Source organism: Sander vitreus, chromosome 17 (genome assembly GCF_031162955.1).
Source record: "Sander vitreus isolate 19-12246 chromosome 17, sanVit1, whole genome shotgun sequence".
NCBI lineage: Eukaryota > Metazoa > Chordata > Actinopteri > Perciformes > Percidae > Sander > Sander vitreus.
This window is the reverse complement of record NC_135871.1, coordinates 6,407,708-6,425,610: the sequence shown is the minus strand read 5'-3', so window position 1 is coordinate 6,425,610 and position 17,903 is coordinate 6,407,708. Positions and strand designations below refer to the sequence as shown.

At 41.6% G+C, this 17,903-nt stretch overlaps 1 protein-coding gene across 1 annotated transcript in view; it reads right to left on the bottom strand.

Moving 5' to 3' along the window:
- dntt (deoxynucleotidyltransferase, terminal) overlaps positions 1 to 5,694 on the bottom strand; it is a 123,103-nt gene extending 117,409 nt beyond the window's left edge. Inside the window, exon 1 of the mRNA XM_078273788.1 lies at positions 5,475 to 5,694. Coding sequence (XP_078129914.1) covers positions 5,475 to 5,668 — 194 coding nt within the window. The 5' untranslated portion in view covers positions 5,669 to 5,694. The remainder of the gene's footprint in view (positions 1 to 5,474) is intronic.
- Between the last annotated feature and the right edge of the window lie 12,209 nt (positions 5,695 to 17,903).

Below are 17,903 nucleotides of genomic sequence, written 5' to 3'. Positions count from 1 at the left end.
AGCTCAAAGGCGGCGCTGAAAAGGCCAGAATAAAAAAGAAGAAAGCTGGAAACTGACGCAGCCAAATGTTCTAAGCTGAGCACATTTTTCCTCAAAAAAACAAATGAAGACGACGAGGCTTCTAAGCTAACGTTAAGGTAGTTAGGAGCAGTGCAAGATGCTAGCGACCGCGCAAAACAACGTTGTCTGCAAACCACTGTTGTCTGCAAACCACTGTTGTCTGCAAACCACCGTTCATGTATCAAACTTTTTCTTGTAGCTCTTCAGCAGCAGCCGCCTCTAGTCCGGTTTGCTGCTAACAGTGAAGAGCAAGGCCCAGTAACGTTACCAAGCCCAACACACCAGAATGGGCAGGTAGGATTGTCATTCAGAAGAACTAATAGTAATGAAAGAGCCCTGCTCAATCATAAATGCCCTGAGATCATTAATGATACCTGATGATTCACCAATACATTAATGAAAGTGACTTGACTTGATTTAAAAGCTTTGTAAAAAAGGGGATATTTGTGGTGAGAAATAAATGTAAAAATTGTCATTTAGTGTCAGAAACAGAGCCAGGACCCAGTTGTGGAGAGACTAATGTTCTCACCGTGAAAGACACAGGTAAGCTGCTGTTGTACCATAGTGTGTAAATAAGCAAACATTATCACTGAAAAAAATGCTTTTCTTACTTAGTATCTTACTTGTTTCCAGTTCAAATATCTAAATATTCTTAATTCAAGATACATTTACTAGACAAGTGAAATGGCATAAGAAATGATGTCTTGTTTTCTGGAAAAAAAACAACCTAAAACTTAAGTGATTTTGTTTTTTTGTTGTTGCTTAAAACAAGCTAAATCTAAAACAATTATTTTTCTTACCCCGTTGGCAGATAATGTAGCTTGTTTTAAGCAAAAAAATCACTTAATTTTGAGGTGTTTTTTCATACTTGTTTAGTAAATGCATCTTGATGTAAGATTTTTTCTTTAGATTTTTGTACTGGAAGCAAGACAAAAATACTTTCGTTTTTTTTTTTTTGCAGTGATCATATTAGTTACAATATAACAACTTTCTATGCCCAAGTGTTAATAGTGACCCATTATGGTTTTAATCAAACGATTGAAAGGGAATAGGATAAAAGTAATATGCCTGCATATTTTGCCATTTGGATTTTTAATTTTTAATTTGCCTTGATTTAATTCAATGTAAACGTGCTTTCCATGTCAAATATGTTAAAGATTACAATATGGTTTTATTGTGATTAAATACAGGTGCACTTGAGTCTAGGGATACAGAAGGAAGTGTGAAAGGGAGAGCAGAGTCGACTCAGGGACAGATAACAGAGTCAACAACTCAGCAGCAGAACCCAGAACCACAAGCTAGGAACAATGCAGATAAAGATGATTCTGTTGATAGTTTTGATTACTTTGCTCGACCTCAGTCACAGGATATACATACATGTTTTTCTTATCATCCTCAACAAATCCCAAATGTTCCTATACCAAAGGTTTTCAATAGCAAAGATGGAACAAACCGCAAGTGGCTAACTTACTGTGAAACAAAACCAATCTCTGTACTGTTCAGTTTGTTTGGCATTTGCACCTTTGGTAAGTGATGGCCCTTTCATAAAGGGAAGGCATGAAAGACTGGAAACACATTCACCAAAGGATAGTGGAACATGAAAAAAGTAAGACACACAGAGATAGTGCAGATGCTTACTTTCTGAAAATACAAAAGGCAGATGTGAAAAGCCTGTTGACTGGCAACCAAATGTCATAACGTGTTGCGCAAGTGAAAAAGTAACGCCAGGTGATGGAGCGTATAGTGGACGTTGTTGTATTTGTTGTCATAGGCAAATGTGGCCTTAGCTACAGGGGAGATAAAGAAGAGGGAGCCTTTAGCTTAGAAAACATTGCTGTTAATCATGGTAACGTCCTGGAGTTGATTCTACTCTTGAGTAGATATGACATTTGCCTCCAACAGCATGTTAACACTTGCACTGAAAATAGCAAAAAGCAGCATGAAACTGGTGCAAAAGGCAGACGCGCTCTAGTTACTCTGCTGTCAAAAGAGACGATAAATAAATTTGTGGATGTCATTAGCCAACTGATAAAGGTGACTATAGCAGAAGAAGTGAGACAAGCTGGCATGTTTTCAGTTCAAATTGACACAACCCAAGATATCACCTCCAAAGACCAGTGTTCAATCATACTTCGATATGTAACAGATGTCATTCACGAAAGACTGAGTGCTATGGTGGACTGTGAGTCATCTACTGGCCAGAATTTTGTAGAGCTTCTGGAAAAAGTGCTACTGAACCTTGATATTGACATTGGCACATGTGTGGGCAACTCAACAGATGGTGCAGCTAATATGCAGGGTCAGTTTAGGGGTTTTTCTACACTCCTCTCTGAGCATTCCCCCAATCAGGTTCATATTTAGTGTTATGCACATCTTTTGAATCTTGTACTGGCAGAGACAACAGGCAGTGTTGTGGAAAGTGCGTCTCTGTTTTCACTGCTTAACAATGTAGCAGTTGTTTTAAGAGAGTCACACAAGCGCATGTAGAAGTGGGAGGAGAAGAGTCAGGACAAGCATCACAGACGACTGTGCCCAATAGGGCCAACTAGCTGGTGGGCTAAGGATCAGGCCCTAAGTAAAGTGTTTGGGTGCTTCGGGAATCCTCAGGAATGCTTGTTTTTTGAAGTGCTCATGACTTTAGACACCATTATAGATGACAGTACACAAAAGCCAACTGTGAGGGCCAAGGCAAAGGGATTCATAGAAGGCTTTTTGAAGTATGAGACAGTGGTCACTGCTCAACTCTGAGCTTACATCCCCCCCTTTCAAAAATACTTACTGACAAAGGGAATGGATATCATCACAGCTCAACGTCTGGATGAGGGGACAGAGGAGAGTCTCAGGAAGTGTGCTAGGGACTTTGAAGGAGATAAGTGTGCAGCTGATAAGTTTGTGAAGTGGGCTAATGGAAAGTTGCAAGAGGAGGAAAAGTGTGAGCTTGTAGTGCAGGCTGCCTTTTCTGAGAGAAGGATCAGAAAAAAGAAAAGAATGCCAGGAGAACTTGCAGAAGATGAGCAGTTAGCATCAGCTGATACAGACTTTGAAGTAAAAGTACACAATGTCATTGTAGACACAGTAATAGGCAGTATCCAAAGGAGGTTTTCTGCTAATGCAAAATTTTGCCTGTTTAGACCCTAGAAACTTTGCTCATGTGAGGGAAAATGGACTCCCCAGCTCAGCTCTGGAAGAAATAAGCAAATGTCTGCTTATGTTTGACGACAGGGCTACAGTTGGCACATTATGTGGTGAACTGTACAGCCTTGCATCTCAGTGGGACAGACTAAATATGTTCCCTCTGGAGGGTTACATTGTCAGGACAGCTAGTGAAATCCCACAAGGAGGTGATGAGGATCCTTCCATGGAACAGCAGGATGTCGAACTAGAGAGCAAAACGTGTTCCTCCTGTAAAAACTGTGTCATTTGTGTTCATCTCATTCTCTCTCAGTACAATCTACTAACTGATGCCTACCATGTGATTGGACTCGCCTACAAGTTGCTATTAACACTATCCATCACACAAGTAGCCTGTGAGAGAAGCTTCTCAACAGTGAAATTCATTAAAAAAAAAAACAGGCTCAGGAGCACTTTAACCCAGAAGAACTTTGAGGCGTTCATGCTCATGTGCACTGAGAAAGAAATTCTCATGTCTTTGGACAACGACACTGTGATAGATAAAGTTGCAGAGACCAGTGCTCTGCTCAGGCGTTTATTAATGTTTTAGGGTTGTCCATGTTTCCTTGAAGCTAAACTTATGCAGAGGAAAAAGAGAAGAAACAATCATTAGAAAGTTATACTGTGAAAAAAAGTCAGATAACAATACAATGCTTGTTTAATTCTTTAACTAATGTTCTCATATAGAGAGATGATACTGTCATTAGAAAGTGCAATACATTTTATTTTAATCTTTATTTTTTATTTTGTTTTATATATTTGTTTTTGTTCATTTCAATGTTTGGATATTTATGAATACTAATTCTTAAAGAAAATAGATTCTGATACTGTCCTTAGGCTACTGTTTTTGCACTGAATTGGAAATGATGATATTTTTCAAAAATACAATGAATTACAAGGCTGTAGAGAACAGTGCGCCTATTGCAGACTTATATTCTGAGGTTTTAATTACATTATTTTAATATAGTCAGTCGTGAACTAAAGTGGGCCGGTCTATGGCATGAAACTCCAGGGCTGAAAATGAGTCCCAATCCGGCCCTGGTGCAGAGTGCGGATGTCAAGCAGAGGACTTCTGCTGTGTTCACAGTTTGGGATTGAAAAAATACGTTCAATCAGAGACAGAAAAAAATTAAGGCATGCTGCTTCCATAATTACCACACAATACATGATTCATCATCGGGAGGAACAAGCTCACAAAACACCTCTCCTTAAGTGTGACTTAACTAAAAACTTTAGCCAAACTCATTAAAAAAAAGAGTTTGTTCGATCTGTTACTTTTCTTCAAATGTTTTTAGTTTTAAACAACATGTAGCTGGGTTAGTCAATGGTATTCCCTTGCTTAATGTATTTATGTAGGAGCTGAGAGTTATGGCTCAGGGGGGAAATCCACTAAGGTGTAGCAGAGACAGGATGGATGCCCTTACCCTTCCTAATTAAGTATTCATTAGACAATAGTGGCTTTGGAACTAGCTAATTGGACCTGTTTTCAAGAAAATTGCACATTGTGACACTGAATCTCTCTCACTGGAGAACTGATCTTGTATCAAAAATGTCATGACATGTTTTCAGAGGAAGTCTTAACTTAAAACTAGGGCTGCAACTTATTTTCATTATAGATTCATTTGCCGGTTATTTTCTTGATTAATTGTTTGGTACATCAAATGTCAGAAAATACTGATAAAGTTCCATCCCAGTTTCTCAAATTCCATCCAAAACCCAAAGTTATTCAGTTTATTAAGATATGAGAGGCTGGAAACAGCATTTTATTTTTGCATTAAAATGAAATGAATCCAAATAGTTTAGCGATTATTTTCCTCATGGATTAGTCAACTAATCTCTGCAGCTCTACTGTAAACATCTGGGCTGTAGGTTCAATTCCAAAATTCATTACATTATTACCTGCCTGTACAGACTATAAATGGATGTTTATTTAAGCATTAAAATCATCTATATTTTATAGATGAAAAAAAAGAGAGTTTATAGTCCCAGCTCTAAGACAGTACAACCATGCTAAACAGGCCTTTGATTAGCATTGTAACCTTCCATTTTATTAGAGTTACAATAGAGGCCTTGAAAGCCGGCCACAAGGTCTACCTGTTCTGGCTGCTACCTGAGCACTAAACACAAACACAGAAAACACTCCTGCATCCCTCTTAGCTCTACATTAGCGTGCTCTCTTGAGCTTCGCATTCAGAAAAGCTTTTAGGCACAGAGCCGTGCTCAGTCAGTGAACAACAACCAACCTGAGGATGTCTTCCACAATAAAGCCCTTTGACCTAGCCAGCTGGGTCAGAAAGCTTCTCCTGCTGCGGCCCATTTTCCTCTCCACCAGGTACATCCTGACATCCTCAAACTTCACTTCTTCACGCCTGGGGACATCAGCTTCCGCTGGCCTTGACCTTTTCCTCACACGAGGCACAATAGGAGTGTGGAACATCTCTCCTGAGGTGAGATATCTGAAGTATTTCTGCACCTCTAGGAATTTCTGCTTTTGTTGTTGTGTGCCACTTACCTCTCATCCAGGAAAAAACACCCACTTTTGGTAATGACAGTTGTTTATTTCACAGTTGTAGCTCTCTTGCCAGTGTGTCAGTTGGTTAGAGTTGGCAGACAGGATGTTGGCAACAGGTGTTGAGGAATTGGTGTTTACCAAAAACCACCTGCCAAGATGGAAATGATTGAGGATGGGAGAAAGGAAGATAAAAATACCCTGTTGGCAAGTATTCACTTCCTGTAAAAGTTGTTCTGCAAACACATGGTTTGGTTCGAAGTAAACAAAGCCTGATGCAGTTGCTTCTTAAAAAAAAAAAAAAAAATGAAGTGCCCTGAAAAGTTTCCATGCAGTTGGAACTCTGCTCTCTTGGCTGGAGTGACGCTTCACTCCTGGGAGATGCCTGGATTCTGGTCACCTCACAAACCCCTCACAGCTGTCCTGCCATGTCCGGTTCGTCTCGCCACTCACCGGCTCATTATGTTCGGACCAAGTCTGCACCATCTGCTCCGTCGCTTTAATTAGCTTACTGCCTAAAATGAGAGGCTTTGTAGGCATTTTCCCCTGAGATCCCACAAACTCATACACGCACACAGGTATAGTACATGCAGGGCCATTGATGATTAGGGACATTCATCCTGAGAAAAGAACTGCATGTGCAGTGGTCAGGAACATAAACTGAAAGTACATTCCTTTTAACTATTCTTTTTCTTTCCAAAGAGGTAATTACAACATGAGCCCCTGCCTTGTGTTGTTGTTTATCTGCTACAGCGGTCAACAACGGGACAAAGAAAAGGTTTAAATGTCACTTTGCTATAATTATCTACAGTAGAACAAATAGAATTGGTTTGTTGTTGGCTTAGGCGAAGGGGGGGGAAATCATTGCCTTGATTCCACTCTAATTGCAAAGCCTGTTAATTTTTTCATTTTAATAAGCGCACCTTGCCTCTGTCAGCTAGACAGAATTTATTACACTAGTCTCATTAGCGTAGGGTTCTGAGGTGTTACCGGGTGTCACAGGGCAGACGTGACTAATTGTTGGACTATTTACCCCCCTCCAGTCGCTCAGCTGTGTTTGAAGGTGCTGGTCCCTATTCAAACTGAGACAGATGGAATTCTACCATCACTAAGACAAATGGCTCTCACACTGCCAGCAGCAATCACTGCAAAGAGCAATGAATCCAATTTGTCAACTTTCTTCCGTAGCTCTGTGGATGCATGTCACCATATTTAATCAATTTGGTTTAGATCTTATGCAGTTTACCTCTGAAGTGGGAAGCAGGTGGTGGGAATGACGTCACAGCCGAGTTGACTGTGTTCCAGTACAAGTCTGAATAACAGTGGGGTTTGCACTAGCCAGGTTAGCCATTGTTAGCAATACCAGTTAACGCATCACTGTATTTTGTGCATATAAACAGCGTAGCACAGGTAGAAGATGAGTACTAGTGTCTATTACGGGTTTGCTGAGACACAAATAAACTAAATAAATGCTCATTTGAAAATTTTAATTTAATTTTCTAAGACTTAACCTGGTGTACAGTAGACAATGTTTAAATGTTATTTAAAATGAAGAAAATCAAAATGCAATATCAACAATGCAGCCTAATTTTCAATCTATGCAAGCAATATTTGGGCTCAAATTAAAATGCTAAAATCGCTATTTCTACACCACTAACAAGGCTCAAAATAGCACCACACTTCAACGGTAGCATAATGAGGGTCCCTACATGTAAACCGAAGCACTGAGAACTTTGTAAGTGTACAGACAGTTTATTAAAAAGATAGATTATAAAGACAGTAGCGTTCATGTTTACATGCGGGCACCATCTTAGAAAACAGTCATGAGCAGTCGTGAACGCTGTGTTTGAGCTATGTTACTGGTTACTGGTTGCACGACGTTCGTTGCTTGACTGCTCACGACTGTTTTCCAAGACGGCTTGGTTTACATGTAGGGACCCTCATTATGGTACCGTTGAAGTGTGGTGCTATTTTGGGCCTTGTTAGTGGTGTTGAAATAGCGATTTACCCTCTGCCCCGAAAGCTAGCTAGCAGCTAACGGATTTGCGGTAGCTTGTTTAAAGCTAGAGACACATTTGATTCGCATGAAACCATGTCCCAGAGAACGTTTGACTCGGTACACATATGTTATTAACCCTTAGGTTCATTTTGCGCCGGAAGTGTCCTTTACTTAAACTTAATTACTTTTTTGGAGTTCAAATTTACCAGTGTTAGTTTTTCTCAACACCTGTCAGTAGCGTTAGCCATCAACTCTCACAGGATCTTTTTCCAACTATAGTGTAAGTGTAACCTCTATATCAACACTGTAATGTGTAAATATAGCTCTTATGAATTACTAACATTTTCTTTGAAGTTAAGTTTGCTAAACTAAAGAGGTCACGTTTGGGTAAAAAAACAACTTTTAAACGTGCACCACATGTGTGGCGAAGTTGGTTAAAAGCCAATACAAATTTAAAACGTTTAAAAGGCTTAAATAAAAAGTTAAAGCTGACACCGCCAAGGTTAAGAGGGGCCTAGGTCTCAATAAAAAGACTACACAGGTACTAAAAAATCAGGGGTTAGCAGAGTTTTAAAAACAAATCGGAATTATAAGTTCAGATTTATCACAATAAAAAGATTAAAAACCCTCAACAGTTCTTGTATTAGATGTCCCTCAGGCTCTCCAATGGCTGCAGCCTGGATCCTTGAGAACAGGGGGAGCGTCACTCAATAAGTATCACACAGGGTACAAATACAGGCCTCATAGGCCTACATGTTTCATTGAAAAGAGTGGTCCTTAAAAACAATACAGGCAAAAGTGTTGCATAGGGAGCACAAACACATGCCAGTGTCGCACAACAATGTCCCTTACTACCCACACTGGCCTTGACTCCCAGTGCCTGCCGCTCACCTCTTTCACTACACACTTTGCCTGGGTGATAGGGTTCCTGCTATCTACCCAGGCTGGAGTCTTCAAGCCAAATGGACACAGTCTGATGCGCTTCAGGTTCCGGCGAATCCTCCTCCAGCCCTACATCTCCTGTGCCTGTGTAGCCGGTTCAAATTGTACGCGTAAGCGACAGCGTTGCGCTATGAAACCTATTATTGTCAATGGCTTGCGCACGCAAGAACTGGCCTGCAAGCGGAATTTTGCCGCTTAGCCGCTCTTGCGCATGCCGCGGTCAAAGTTCAACATGGTTCAACTTTGTGACTGAAAAAAAAAGAAAACACAGAATACACGTGGATCCACAAATGGAACATGAACGAGAGGTTGATTTTAGCCGTCAGCGATCTCCCAGAGCTGTACGACACAAGTTTGAGGTCGTACAGAGACCTCAGACACAAAACTATGCTGTGGAAGCATATTTCCACCATAATAGGCATGCCAGGTGTGTAGCTTATTGTAGCCTCTTAATTTAAATCATTCAGGTTTGTTTTAGCTATGTGAAATGAACATGGACATGTTTCCACTGAAATACAATCATAACTATGTTACATTTTTTCCTGTTACTTTGGTGCATTTGTCAAATCATAATTTGCATTTGCACAACAGTGAGTACATTTCTTAAAACAATTGGTGTAAACTGCACCGCATAGTGACTGACCTGCAAAAGCATGTATCTTGCTGGAAATCTTTTGTTTATGTGTCCAAAGCAAGTATTTATACCAATGACACAATCAAACTGATAAGTCCTTCCGCCATTGTTTATACCAAGATAGTGAAACTGCTTTGTGTTGCTGTCCATATTTAACAGTTCACTCTGGAAGTATAGTCTAATGAACAATGCACATGAAAGGGAGCACTATTCCCTATGTGACAAAGTTAAACATTATTGTCATCTCTGATCTGAGAAATGCACCAAAGCAACTGAGAAGAACTGTAGCCTACTGTTGTGAGCTGCGAAAACCAAATACCAAGTTGATTATACAGCTCCATACAGGTATTTGTAGGATACATTTGTATTTGTATGTTTATATGAAGTAAAATATGTTTGGACTGATTGACACAAGTCATGTTCGTTTTCATTGAAGTTCACATGTAGGTAGTTAGGTATATGGCCTTTACACATAATAACTACCCATGTACAAGTGTGTAAGCTCCAGTTTTTTAGGAATTAATTGCACATATGCATTAAACAAAGTGTTTCCCAGGGTATGAATGAATGATGAATGTATGAATTTAGGCTCATGGCTTAGCTTTATTATACCCAACTGCAATGACTGCAGACCTCTTACTTATGTATGTAAACATGCAATGACAAGAAATGAAAATAATCCACACATGTCTTCATCTATTTAGAGGAGGAGTGTAAGAAAAGGTGGAATAATTTAAGGGACAGGTACTTAAAGGAGAGGAGGCAACAGAGAGAAAAAAAAGTGGTGCAGGGGCAGACCACAAAAGTACTTGGAAGTATTTTTCCATACTGTCTTTTCTGGAGCCACACGTCATAGAGAGAGCGACAACATCAAACCTCTCCCAGTCCTGGTGTCAGTCCCAGCCCCTGTCCCAGTCCCCACAGCCCCTGTCCCCACAGGAGGGGTGCTCCACCTACACTCTGTGCCCAAGACGTGCAGCTAGAAGGTTGTCAGATTGTGGATGACACACCGCAGGCTCCTCTGGACTCTGTAGATCGCAGGGAGCCACCAGCAACCCTGCAGGCTCCCCCAGCAACCCTGCAGCCTCCCCCAGCAACCCTGCAGGCTCCTCCAGCAACCCTGCAGGCTCATCCAGCAACCCTGCAGGCTCCTCCAGCAACCAGGGGCAGGCTCCTCCAGCAACATCCCAGTCTCAGCAGGGCTCTGGCAAGAGACGAAAGAAACAGGGGGATGAGTGTGATGACAGTGTCCTCAATGCGCTACAGCAAAATACAGATGACACAGAGCCGTTTCTGTTAAGCTTAGCCCCACAGCTCCGAAACCTGCCCAGGGAGAAGAGGAGTGAGGTGCAGATGGAATTTCTTGACATGTCCCGTGCTACAATGTGTTCATTTGTGATTTTGTTTTCCTATGCATGTCTTATTTATAGTTTCATGTGCTATTTATGTTACTGCACAAGTAATATGTTAAAGAAACACAGAAGTGGCCCCCCAAAAAAACAAGGCAAAAAAAAAGGAAAACACCAACCAACAACAGGTCTGCAAATGAAATATGACAGACAGAATTAATTCCATTTCTTTTTATAGATCTAGTAACCATTAATTAACTTTTCTGTTGTTGTGTATGTGTTTTTTATGTTACAAAATAAACTTCACATAAGTGACTGAATATGATGTGTGTATTTTCTGGGGGTGGATGAGTGACTGAGATATGATGAATGAAGTAATGTGTCCTTGTTATTATATCAGCTCATCACGTCATGTAATATGGACACTTGGGAAACAGCTTTTCAAAGAATAAGAGAGTGGCTCTTTAAAGAGCCTTTGTGTTCTTCCGTAGAAGTGAAGCAGCAGGTGTGGGTTGCAAAGACTTCAGGCCTCTGTGGTCCGAGGTATTGCTGCAGCAGGAGAGGAGAAGTACTGTAGGTGTTGAAAACCTCCCATATGGCTATGGCCTCTTGGGTGGAGTTGTTGGTCGATGACTCTCCCTACATTCTGTAGCGCAGTGATGGGGATGGCCTCTGATGGGCAGGGAGTTTCAAATGGGGAGTTCCACCACAGAAAATTGTGCAGAGCCACTGTTGCCTTCACAATGGCATCTGCATTTTCAGGGCTCACTCCAATGACACGGTGGTAGATCCTCTACTGTGCAGCAAGGATGCCAAAGGCATTTTCAACCACTCTCCTTACACGTGACAGGTGGCTGTTGAAGGTCCTCCTTGGCTGGGTGAGGTCCCTTCCAGGATAGAGCCTCAGCAAATTCCTCCTACACAAAATGATGATGGAAAGGACATGTGACTATAAAGATTACAATTTCAACAGAATACATTGTTGACATCACAATCTAATAATATCTAAAAATACATTATTGTTTAACACAGTGCTGGTCAAAATCTTACAATACATAATGACAATGTGAATGATGCTGTTAAATCTGTACATGCACTTCATACAAATCAAATACAACACTTACCTCAAGGGGAAAGCCTCATCCCCCACAAACACATGAGGCATGGGCCCCAGGTGTTCAGCGCCAGGGATGAGGGCATCCTCCGGAAGACTCAGCTTGTCTCCTCGCAAGGCTTCTCCAAACACAGAAGCTGCAAGGGTGCCTCCATCGCTGTTTCGCCCGAAGGCTCCAACATCCACCACCCTGAAAAGGTACCTTGCATCCGCGACCGCCAGCAGCACTATGGAGTAGGTTCCCTTATAATTGAAATACTGGGAGCCGGAATGAGGTGGTGCCTGGATGACCACATGCTTCCCATCTATTGTCCCCACACAGTTGGGGGAACTGCCACATCTCCCGGAAGCTCTGGGCGATCTCCTTCCAATGGGCAGCTGTTGGAACAGGCATGAATTCCTCCACCAGGCTATCTCAAATGGTTGCACACACCTCTGGCACAATGCCTGCCACAGTGGAGATGCCCACCCGGTAACTATTGGCAATGGTCTTGTAGGAGTCACCCGTAGCCAGGTATCTGAAATTACATTACATTCGGCAGACGCCTTTCAACCAAAGTGACTCCCAACATGGGAAACAATCAAGTTAGAGTATGATAAGTACAAGTTAGTGCATCAGTGAGTGCTATTTCCATAAAGTGAAGTGTCAGTTGTAGTCAGGTGATAAGTGCTAGAATTAGCTAGGCTAGTTGTAGGTAGTGCTACAGGAAATTAGTTCATCATTCAAGTTGAAAGATGCAGGCACAACAATGCAATTCTTACTTTAGCCATCTGTTCTGTGCAACAGTCTATAAATAATAAATCATAATCGACGCTAGCTTATTACTATCGACACAATAAGTAACATGGACGGAATTCTAATCACCACAGGCTAGCGTAGGCCTACTAAGCAAGAGAGAACCTTGGCAACAACATTCCATTCATGCGTACCTTATCACTCAGCTGATGCTAATGTTGCTACAGATGACAGATTTGACAGTGTCATATAAAACACCTACCTCAGACAAATTGCCAGACGCTCCGTTGGAGAAATGGGCTTTCAGAATGTTGTTCACATCCGGGAAATCTCCTCAGCAGACTGTCAAATTGCTCCCTGTTGAGCCGAAAGTACCCCTGGAACCGGTCACAGTGAAAGCGGAACTCCTTCACCAGCCAAAATTCCCCCAACTGCTCTCTGGACCTGAGGTTCTCGTGCACCCACACCCTTCGTGCTGCTGCTGCGGCTGCCTTCCTCCGTCTTCTCCTCACAACCAGGGCAAGTGCCAAGGCTTTCTTTTGGTTCAAAGATAGGAACATCTTCGCCACCAAATTGCTACTGGAATCACTGTGTATCCTACGCAATGTCACATGTACTACACGTCTGATGTATACACCGAACGCAGACGTGACGTGCATTAAATATTGGTGCATGTATGACGTTAATTTAGAAAGTCTTGCCTATTTTGCGCTGAGCCTGGCGGCAAGCACAACAAATATATTTTGGGAATAAGACACAACCTAGCAGCGAGCGCAGCGCATGCCGCGTACAATGTGAATGGCCCCTGACAGACAGGATTATAACTGCAGTGTTTAGTAGCACCACAAGGAGGCGCCTTCCTTTGTTACTATGGTGATGTACTAGAGTGAAGACGTGCAGCTGCAGTTCTTCTCTCCTTGGAACGACAGTGATCAAGAGAGACTTCACTAACGAGTTGGTACTACTGCTCATGTATGAGCAGTAGTACTGTACATATGTCCAAGGACCCTTTGACATGGGACTCATAGAATTCATGGTGCAACCGGTGTCATGCCCAGGTCCATCGTCCTCTTTTCCACACGTTTATCGGTGTTTTAAGCCCCCAACGTCTCCTTCCAGGCAGCGCTGCCTAGGATAGGCAATGGTTATGGTTAGGGTTAAGGTTAGGGTTAGGTGCCTTGAAGTCAATGGTCGCAGCGCTGCCTTTAAGTCGATTTGGCAATGGTTAGGGTTAGGGTTAAGGTTAGGTGCCTTGAAGTCAACGGTCGCAGCACTGCCTGGAAAGAGACATTGGGGGCTTAAAACACCATTGAGCGTTCCACACCACGGCCCTCATTTATCAACCTAACGTAGAAACCAGCGCAGATATGAGCGCAGAAATCCTCTTACGTTCGTATCACACCAATCAGAGCGTAAGAATGGTCGTACATTGATAAATGCACTTACAAAGTTCTCAATACATCGGTTAACATTTAGGGACCCTCATTATGCTACCGTTGAAGTTTGGTGATATTTTGAGCCGTTTTAGTGGTACAAAAGAGTGATTTGTTTTTACTTTCCCTGTACCCCGAATACTAGCGTTGTAAGCTAATCAGCGGTCCACGCTAGCGTCTTTCAAGCTACAAACACATTCGATTAGCATGAAAACATGTCCCAGAGAGTGACAGAGTGGGTACACATCTGTTAATAACCACTAGGTTTGTTTTGCGCTGGAATTGTCCTTTAATAGAACACATGGTGAATTACAACCATTAGCCATTATTACAGCTACAGGACCTCGGGAGAACAGCGTCCATTATGCGCGTTCATCATGCCTAGTTTAATAATTCTGGATTCGGCTACTAATGAATGTTAAAAATTTTACAAACAAGGACCCTTTAAGTAAATTGATGTACCCCAAAAAAAATTATCTGCTGAAATAGAAGTTTCTTTCACCATGCAAAGTCTATGTGAAAAGTCTTTCTGGGCCATGGGGTGCAGTTCCACCGTTATCTGCTAAGCCCATGGTGGCTTTAAGACATGGCGCTCTTACTGGGGGCTTGCATTTTGCTGCTCAGGGAAGGAAGAAGAAGTGCTGCGAGCAATACGTGATTAGATTAGATTAGATTAGATTAGACTTGACTTTATTGTAATTTGGCTTTTGACACCACAAGTTATCAAACATCAATCATGCAACACACTAAAACTACACACCATTAAACATACAAAGACAATTGTGCAGTTAAAGCTGTAAGCAGCGTTGGGACGGGCCCTCGCGCCTTTGCGCGCGTCAGGGTTACTGGCGGACGCCGCTCCTTGTGACCGTGCATTTGCTCGGCACTCAGACACTGCAAATCGTCACAAATGAAAAGGTAACTCTCTGCTGTTATGATACCTCACACAAGACTCTATGTCATACAGTTCATTAGCTGTGAAAGGGGAGCATGGCCAAAGCATAGGGGTCGGGGCAAACCTTTACCAATAAAAAAGGAAGTCTCTGCTGAGTTCATTGATACCTCACATAAGACTCTACCTTAAACGGTTCTAATGTTATGAAAGGGTCGTGGCCTGAGTAAATGGGCATGGTTAAAGTATAGGGGGCGGCTCAGTATCACATGTAGACCACACAATATAATTTTTATGTAAATTGGATGATGTTTGTCATATAAGGCTGATTTCCTGTTGCGCTATGACCAAAAGTCAATATTGGCCTGTATATGTCCTCAGGCCTGGACTCTTGTTGATTGTGGGAAATTTCAAGCAGATATGACAATGTAAACTGTAGTTACAGCCACTTTCTCGTTCATCGCTAAACACTCAAAATGGCCGCCACGCCCACACCGTTTGACGTAAAGTTTTTCTTTTAATAACTTTTCATCTTTAAGGTGTTGAGATGGTACAGACCAAATTTGAGGTCCATCGGATGAAATCTCTAGGAGTTCGTTAAAGTATAGCACCTTGACTTTTAGGCCTACTTCCTGTTGCCACTAGAGGGCGCTATGACTTTGAGTAAATATCGGCCTTTAGATGTCCTCAGGGTTGGACTCTTATGAATCCTGAAAAGTTTCGAGCCAATTGGACAATGTACACTTAAGTTACACCCACTTCCTGTTTCGATGTCGAAACGCAAAAAATGGCCGCCCCGCCATGGCCGTGCCCTATGACAAAAAGTTTTTCTTTTAATAACTTTTCATCTTTAACGTCTTAAGATGGCACAGACCAAATTTGAAGTTAATCGGATGAAATCTCTATTAGGAGTTCATTAAAGTACGACATGTGGAAATGGCCAAAATCGCACTAATTTTGAACTTTCCATTAAAAATGGCAGACTTCCTGTTGGGTTTAGGGTATGGCTCCAATGAGCTTTTTTGTACGACTTGACATGATACATATGTGTACCAAGTTTCGTGAGTGTACGTTAAACGTATTGCAGGGGCTAAATTTTTTTACTTTGTAGGGGAGCGAGCCATTTTTGTGCGTCTATTCCCGAGACCCTTAAAATACATAAATCTTCACAAGGCTTGACGCGACCTCCAATTTTGGTGAGTTTTTGAGTATGTTAAGCCCCTCAAAAAGGCAATTCATTTGCCGTAATAATAATAATTCCTTCAGTTTCAATAGGGCCTTTGTCGCTGTCGGCGCTCAGGCTCTAATGAGCAGAAATAGCAGACGGAGGAAAGGAGGTAGGTAACAGTACTTTCCTTGTGCAGTCATTTTGCATTCAGTATGACATGGGGATTAAAAGACCTCTCATATATACTCCGGCTCACCATCTGGACTCTGACTCGATGGCCAGACGAGAGCAACTCAAACTCTGAGTTTAGTGAGTGTGAGGCGTCAACAGATATCTGCCTGGCCTTCCTGAGTACCCTACTGTCAAATACATCATCGCCTGCCTTTGTGGCCTGCCAATCATCTTCACTGCAATATTAACAATTTTGGAAAGCTTGTTTTTGTCTTTCACATTTGGGATGCCATATCAAGCTGTTATGTTAAACCGTAAAAAGGCATTGGTTGGCTCTCTTAAAGGTGAACTATTATGCTTTTCTGTATTTCCTGTCATATCTATAATGTTGTAATCTCAGATTTTCATTTCATTTAAATGTGACCAGAGCTTCAAATAATGAGGCAAACATAGTTCAGAGAAATCCCTGTGAGCTTAAACGTTCAGATTTCCCACTGTTCTGAACGCTCTGGTTTCAACAGAATTTTCTACTCTCGGCACACTGAGCCGGCCTTCTATGATTGGTCATCTGCTCCAGGTAGGCATAACTGGAAAACTGAAAATACGTAATGATCTCATAATCAAAAATGTACAGATGGCTTAGTAATACATTTTCATTGAACATTTTAATAGTGTATTATTTATTTACTTATTTCAACAAATAAAGAAGGAAATGGAGAGTACTCTTTTCTGTGTATTTTGCCACTTTCTTTGTGACCTGTTTGAGGAGCTAGCTACCCTCACTCTTACATTACAGAGGAACCATTTGATTATCCCCCAAGCCACCTCAGAGTTGAGAAAAGCAGTAACCAGACTGGAGACACTCAAGATAAGGCCAAAGCCAGGCGGCCTGCTTGAGAAAATTCAGACCTCACTTGCTCAGCAGCAGTGTGATGAAATGAGATTCCAGGGAACTCATTTATCAACAGTGCTTAGAAAATGTTCTAAATTCTGTCTTACGAATGAAATGAAGTATGTGCTTAAGTACAATAAAAAAATCAGCATTTATCAAATGTGCGCAAGCCAATTGTACGCACATCAGTAAGTACTTAATCTTGATGAATCCCACCTATTCTTAACGACCATGCTTGTTCATGTATGGTCATTGGCATTCAGAAACGCCTCCAATTAACCATATATGGTAACAACACATCCCTTATTCAACCACGTGAATGTGTTTTCTCCCTCACCGCAATAATGGCAAAGAGAGCAAAGAAGAGGAACTTCTCATACAGAATTGAATCCAACCAACAAATGTTGTTTGGTTCACTCAGTGCAGGAGGTATTACAAACAAAAGAAAAATGCTGCATGGGAGAAGGTCACAAATATCATGACACAAATCCAGCAGTACATTTTTGGGGAAGCGGCACCTACTTAGAAGCCACTCTGTGCCCTCGCCAAGCAGATTAACGCGATCTTTGAGTGCATTGTTTGCCACAGTGCAAGATAAGCCATTGCACTATATTTATATATATTAACCTTTGTCACAGCTGTCTTTTATAGGGTTTAAAACCAATGAGGTAACTTGTCTCTTTAAAACTAGATAAATTACTAATTGAGTGTTTTCTAATAAAAGGAAACACAGGACGTGTGGATGTTGATTGCGTTGTGCATACTGTGACATTCTTAAATGCTTTTTATTTGTAATATCACTATTCTACCACTAGATTCTGTTCGTAAGCATG